General features: G+C 42.0%; 1 protein-coding gene across 1 annotated transcript in view; it reads left to right on the plus strand.

Annotated features, from left to right (window-relative positions):
- LOC130380607 (bile salt export pump-like) overlaps positions 1-6736 on the plus strand; it is a 43140-nt gene extending 36404 nt beyond the window's left edge. The window contains exons 27-29 of the mRNA XM_056587851.1: positions 1858-2064; positions 2425-2571; positions 5850-6736. Coding sequence (XP_056443826.1) covers positions 1858-2064; positions 2425-2571; positions 5850-6050 — 555 coding nt within the window. The 3' untranslated portion in view covers positions 6051-6736. The remainder of the gene's footprint in view (positions 1-1857; positions 2065-2424; positions 2572-5849) is intronic.
- Positions 6737-7039: the final 303 nt, after the last annotated feature.

Here is a 7039-nt window from a genome sequence, read left to right on the forward strand (position 1 = left end):
AGGTTTGAGGCAATGACATATCAACTAAAACAGTTGAAATTTGATGAGCTGAGATTAAATACCAAACGTTCAAAAACAGAAGTAGATGGGAGTACCTCTAACCTTAGGGTTTGTTGCAGAGCATTCCATGTGCTAGGGGCATCGATGAAAAAGGCAGTTTTACCATGATATAAACACGCGCAAGGAACCCTAAGAGTGAGCTAATTGTTGGATCTGGTTTGATAGGACCCAAGATTCCAATGTAGTATGGAGGAAATGTACCACTAATGGCTTTAAAAAAAAAAACAAGATGCAAACGATAGTCATGTAACGATAGGGTAGGCGATTGGTGAGAATATGACCAGTGCTAGAGAGTCATGGCACGATAGGCTAGTAGGCACGTGATGAGGATATGACCAGTGCTACAGAGTCATGTAACGATAGGGGTAGGCCAGTGATGAGGACATGAGTACCACTGAGTCAAGTTACGATAGGGCAGGCGATTGATTTCAGGGGCATTGTTTTTCATATTGATTGAAATTCTATTTGCATCCCGACAGCGATCTATAATTCAAATGCTCTGGCCTTGTTTTGTTTGTTTTATGCTTTCTCCGATCTGATGTCTGATCTCTTATCTGATCTCTGAACTGATTTGACCTCTGATCTGATCTGATGTCTGATCTCTGAATGATTGAATGGCCTTCCTCCCCACCTAGCCGGCTAACTGCGCTTGCTCTGCCTATGCCCTCATCGCACATGACCACAGTGTTCCACAAGGCCTGGAAGACCTATGTTTAAAGCTAGCGAGGGAGTCACGTGTTTGAGGGACTGGCTTTGAAAGAAGGGGGTGGGATATCTTTTAGGCTGGATACTAAAAGAATCTTTCTTCTGGCTGGTTTTTCTTGAGTTGCCTACCCCAGCATTAGTCTAATTAGCAATGTCAGGTAATGTATCAATATGTTAATACATATGCAATATACAGCTAGGGTTGGTGGCAACGTCAGGTCATGTATCAATAACACTATAATAATAAAATAGACTTTGGTTTTGGGCTAGGGTTTCAGTTTGATTTGAATATGAATATGGCGTATTTATATTTTTTGTAGTTATATTGGAAGGCAGCTTTTGAGTGTCAGAAGCCCTGCTTATCTTAATAGCCGCGGCCCTTCAAAGCAAACCCTATACATCAAGCTCAAGTTTGCTCAGATAAACGAGGCAAACTTTTCAGAGGATTGTTCTATTTATGCTGTAGCGTCTCAGCTAACAAAAGTCTGTTGTTATCATGCGAACGTCGGAGGATACATTTTCTATTTGCATTCATATATAATTTATAATGCTGATTTCCCAGAACAAAAAAGGGCATGATTGTAAAACATTGTGACAACGGAATTAATTCAGATGCTTTCACATTTAAGAAAAAAAGAAAAAGCCTTAAAAATCATAGGGACCTTTTTTGTTTCTTTGCCAATATTGTATTTTTTATTACTGAGTGTACTCTCTGCTTTGGCATTTCAAAAGTGTTCCTGAGCCCTCATTGCATGCACAGCACACTGCCGCTAAACCTGTGGCACTGAACGGGGAACAGAACCTGCATCCAAGTTGTGGCTTTGCTCCTGCGCCAGTTTAAGCTCTCTGCCAAAAATGCAAATTCCATCTTAATCGAGTTTGAAGCGATTTGGAACGGTGATGTCTTGAGAGAGAGAGAGTGCTGCCTCTCGAGTTAAGAAGCACTCCGTCCACCTCGATGTAGCTTTATTAGCAGCATACATAAAAAGAGAGAGGTGCCATGGGTATTGATAAACCGTTACCTCTTAAACAGAGTAACAGCGGCGTCGCTCCGCTCTAATTGCACCCCCGTTGGCTGTGTCTCTGGTGCAGCTGATCGACGGACATGAGTCCACCCGGGTGAGCGTGCCCTTCCTGCGCTCCAAGATTGGCATCGTCTCCCAGGAGCCCATCCTGTTCGACTGCAGCATCGCCGACAACATCCGCTACGGTGACAACGCACGGGAGATCAGCATGAACGACGTCATGGCCGCCGCAAAGAAGGCCCAGCTCCACAGCTTTGTCATGGCACTCCCTGAGGTACCGGTTTGTTAAAGAGGACTTAGGCTTATGAGCTAGAGCTAAAACGAGTGGGTTAGACTTCCCACGATGAAACCAGTGACTCCTGACAGTACTTTAAGTGAAAAACTTATCGTCCCTGGAAGGAGGGATTCCCCTCTCTGCGTTAGTTCTCAAGAGTTTCTTCTTGCCCTCTGGGGGTTCGGGTCAGGGGGGGTTCTTAAATATAATGCCTGTTAAGCCCTTTGAGACTGTATCTGTGATTAATGGCTTCACAATAAAATTGAATTGGATTGAATTGATAGCCTTCCCACACTGTCTTTCCCATGAAACTTCATTGTAATGTTGATGATTTGAATATACTCTTTTACCGCCCAATAGAAATACGAGACTCACGTCGGTTCTCAGGGCTCACAGCTCTCCCGAGGCCAGAAGCAGCGCATCGCCATCGCCAGGGCGATCATACGTGACCCCAAGATTTTACTGCTGGACGAGGCAACGTCCGCCCTGGACACAGAGAGCGAGAAGGTACGCCCCGTGAAAGCAGCATGCAGTCGTCTCTGACCACCAGAGGGCAGTAAAACTCACAACCTAGTTTCGTCTTCTTCATACATTCCTCTCCGCCTATGAAAATGCCCCGGACCATTACAGAAGGTCAGCTAGCCCTGAGAATGTGATCCTAATTCACATGATTCATCACGTCCAGTTGATGATCTTACTGAACCTGTCTAACGCTCAGCTCGGTAAATGCAATCTACAGCGGAATGCTTCCTAGAGCAAGTAGGCTCCTACATTGAAAGGGGACGAGTTGTTATATTACCTGGTGTTATTTCAAACTCTTAAGAGGTCTTTGTCTCGCGGACACAGGAGGCGGAGGCAGAACACGGTACAGACGGAACATTGTAATTATAGTAATCAAGGCGTGATTGTGAAATTGCTGTAATTGATAGCTCTGTGCGCACGGCCATGGACACATAGGCGGCCCGTGGGCAGGTCTGTGTGCTTGGATGCTCTCCCTGTTTGGACTCCGACACAACCCCGTTTGAACTTCTGTAACCCCTGGTTAGAATTTGAACGTGTTTTTTTCCCGCCCCCATTAGAAATACGACACGTCGACGATATGTTGACACACAATCACAATATGAATGTGCGTGTGTCTGTGTGTGTAGGTGCGGGGGACGGGTGGGATTTTTTACATTTGTGTGATTCCTACTGATCTGTGTGTGTGTAGGATTTCATGTGTATGTGTGATTTCATGCTGTGTGTGTGTGTTACATGCATGTATGTATGAGGGGCGGCCTGTGACAGAATTCATACTTGGTCTAATACACACTATTATAATCTCGCATATACACGGCTATACTCATACACAAACACTATTATACTTCTTTTACATGCATGTATGAGAGTGTATAGTCGTGTATGTGAGAAAGTATAGTAGTGTATGTGAGAGAGTATAGTAGTGTATGTGAGAGAGAATAGTAGTGTATGTGAGAGAGTATAGTAGTGTATGTGAGAGAGTAGAGATGTCCGATCTCATTTTTTAGCTCCCGATCCGATTCCAATATTATCATGTTGCTCCCGATTCGATCCCGATATTTCCCGATACTGGATTTTCAATACTGATTTCCGATATCACTTTTTGTGTTGACAAACAAAATTTAATTTCCTGTACATTAAGAAATAGACAGGCATCCAAGCTGCGCTCAATAGCTTTTATTCTCTCACGTTAACATAACATAACATAAGCATTACTTTTAAACATAACATAAAGTAATGTTTTGGTTACTTAACTTATTTGAAATTTCCACCCTTTTTTCTAGTAAGCTTATTCTTTTTTACAATGTGGGTGGGTAATAATAGTGTAATAGAGCTTCTTATTTCATCCATCTTAATCTACTGCACTGACTTCTTCAGTTCAGTGCAGGTTTTGTTTAATGAAAACCAACATCTGCACCATCTCGGCTGACAACCGGTTCCTTTTCTCTCAAGGACATTCGCACTGCACTAAACAGTCTCTCACTGTCCACCGATGTACAAGGTGCACAAAGAAACTTTGTGGCTGTATCAGCTAGTGCGGGTCGCTGTGTAGCATGTGCCCGCCAGTAGTGAATCTGCCTCTCTGATTCCCTCACGTTTACCTCAGTCTTAATTCTAGCTTCTGATTGGTTAGTTCAGTCACGTGATGGGTCCGAACAAGGAAGTGTTTGAAAATAGTTTCGCGTCAACGCCGATAACGGCCCACCACTAATATATATATATATATATATATATATATATATATATATATATATATATATATATATATATATGTATGTATATGTATGTAGTGAGTGTAACATAATTCACCTACAGTATTTTGTTATGTGTTGTTCTTTCCACTGTGTTAGGCATGTCGTTTACTGTCTTGGTGGTTCAGGGATCGCTGTCCCTTTAAGGATTACGAGCGTCTCATGACGTCAGAGCCCGATGCGGGATTCGTTTACTTGCAGCACGTTTTGATTTCCTGGTTTCTCCACCTCAATAAACAAGTCACACAACTGTGTGCTCAACGTGCGAAATTGTATGTCTCATTCAACGCAATTTCCACATATATATATATATATAGAAAAAATGTGGATAGATAAATATGTATCGGCCATGAAATTGAATGAGATCGGCCGATCCCGATTTACCTTAAAAACCCAGTATCGGGATCGGGACATCCCTATGAGAGTAGAGTAGTGTATGTGAGATGGTATAGTTGTTTATGCAAGATAATATAGTAGTGTGTGTGAGAGACAGTGTTGGGAATAACGCTGTTTAAAACAACGGCGTTACGTAACGCCATTATTTTTTTAGTAACGGGGTAATCTAACCTATTTCCGTCGTTACAACGCCGTTACCGTTACTGTACGAAAAATGCAGTGCGTTACCATGAATTTTTTTTTTTTTTTTAAGTAACGCAAATAGTTACTTTCCCTGGTAACTAGTTACTTTTATTATAGAGTAATTCAGTTATAACTCAGTTACTTTTTGGAACAAGTAGTGAGTAACTATAACTAATTACTTTTTTAAAGTAACGTTCCCAACACTGGTGAGAGAGAATAGTATTGTGTGTGAGAGAGTATAGTAGTATGAGGGGCCGCCTGGGACAGAATTCATACTTGGTCTTACACACACTATTATAATTTTGCATATACACCACTATACTCATACACACCCACTATCATACTCCTTTTACATGTATATTTGAGAGTGTACAGTCGTGTATGTGAGGGAGTATAGTAGTGTATGTGAGGGAGTATAGTAGTGTATGTCTGAGAGTATAATTGGGTATGTGTGTGAGTATAGTTGGGTATGTGAGTTTTTTATGCAAGAGAATATAGTTTTTGTGTGTGAGAAAGAATCGTATTGTGTGTGAGAGTCTACTATTCGTTCTCACACACACTACTATATTCTCTTGCATAAACAACTATACTCTCTCACATACACTACTATTCTCTCGCACATACACTACTATACACTCTCATACATACATGTAAAAGGAGTATAATAGTGTGTGTGTATGAGTATAGTGGTGTATATGCGAGATTATAATAAGGTGTGTAAGACCAGGTATGAATTCTGTCCCAGGCGGCCCCTTATATGTATGCCTGTGATTCCAAGTGTGTGAGTGGGTGTTTCATGCATGCATGTGTGTTTCATGCGTGTGTGTGTGTGTGTGTGTGTGTGTGTGTGTGTGTGTGTGTGTGTGTGTGTGTGTGTGTGTGTGTGTGTGTGTGTGTGTGTGTGTGTGTGTGTGTGTGTGTGTGTGTGTGTACCAGACGGTGCAGGAGGCCTTGGACAAGGCCAGGGAGGGCCGCACCTGCATCGTGATCGCCCACCGCCTCTCCACCATCCAGAACTCGGACATCATCGCCGTGATGGCACGTGGCTTCGTCATCGAGAAGGGCCCCCACGACCAGCTCATGGCACTCAAGGGAGCCTATTACAAACTTGTGACCACGGGCGCTCCCATCAGCTAGACGCCGAAAGGCCCCAAATGACCAGTGGGCAGTTGGATGTCAGAGTGGGAGAAAAGAGGCGATGTTTGGCCACTACAGTGTTTTTACGTCAGGTGTTCCAACTTTAGGGTGTGGTGGTTTGCGGCAGGTGGCTACCTCATTGAGCGAGGCATCTAAAAGGTGCAGGCGAGGACAGTGTAAGACTGTACTGTCCGGATTCTACCTGAATATGTCTTTGAGCTCCATGCATTTTCCAAACCCGGGCCCGGTTTCTAAAATCGCTGTTGGTTGTTTTTGATAAAACAGTGATTTAATGTTTTTTCAAATTGTAATAAACTGTGAAAAAATTATGAATTCCTCTCATGCCAATACTGCTTCGTGCTTTGTTATTTTCAAAAGGCAGGCATGCGGTTTTTTCTGTGGATATGAGGCTGCTCAGAATAGACAGGCATTAATTTGAAATGGGTTGGTTTGAAGAAAATTACCTCACGATTCACTCGGTTACTGTAATTAGCTTTTAGCATGGAACAATTTGTTCATTTAGATGGATAATGTATTGCTGTTCCATAAATATGTATAGAAGGTTAGGATTTTATGAAGCCTATTTCATGTCGTTTAATAAGTGTTTATTGTATTTTTATTGTTCTTATGATTACTGGTCAGATCAATGAATAAACTAAACACATTTATTCCATTTCGAAATATAGTCTGGCTCTGAAGTACTTTTAATTTGAAAAAAACATTAAAGATGCTAGGAACATAATTATGTTACTGATCTCTCAAGGATGGTCATTTTCTCCAATCGATAAAACCAATAATTTAGCCTGGCTTTTCCTTGAAGGACCACTCAAAGTAAATAAGAATAGCAAATGCTTCCCCTACCAGATTTCTGCGGCATTCCACATATTTCCTCATTCCTGTTGAGATATTTTTTTAAAGATTAGCAACAAAACCTTATTCTAAAGGCTTCTTTATAGCTGGGGTGGCACCAGAGATTGTCTTTTGCTGGT

The sequence above is a fragment of the Gadus chalcogrammus genome, chromosome 4 (assembly GCF_026213295.1).
Source record: "Gadus chalcogrammus isolate NIFS_2021 chromosome 4, NIFS_Gcha_1.0, whole genome shotgun sequence".
Lineage (NCBI taxonomy): Eukaryota > Metazoa > Chordata > Actinopteri > Gadiformes > Gadidae > Gadus > Gadus chalcogrammus.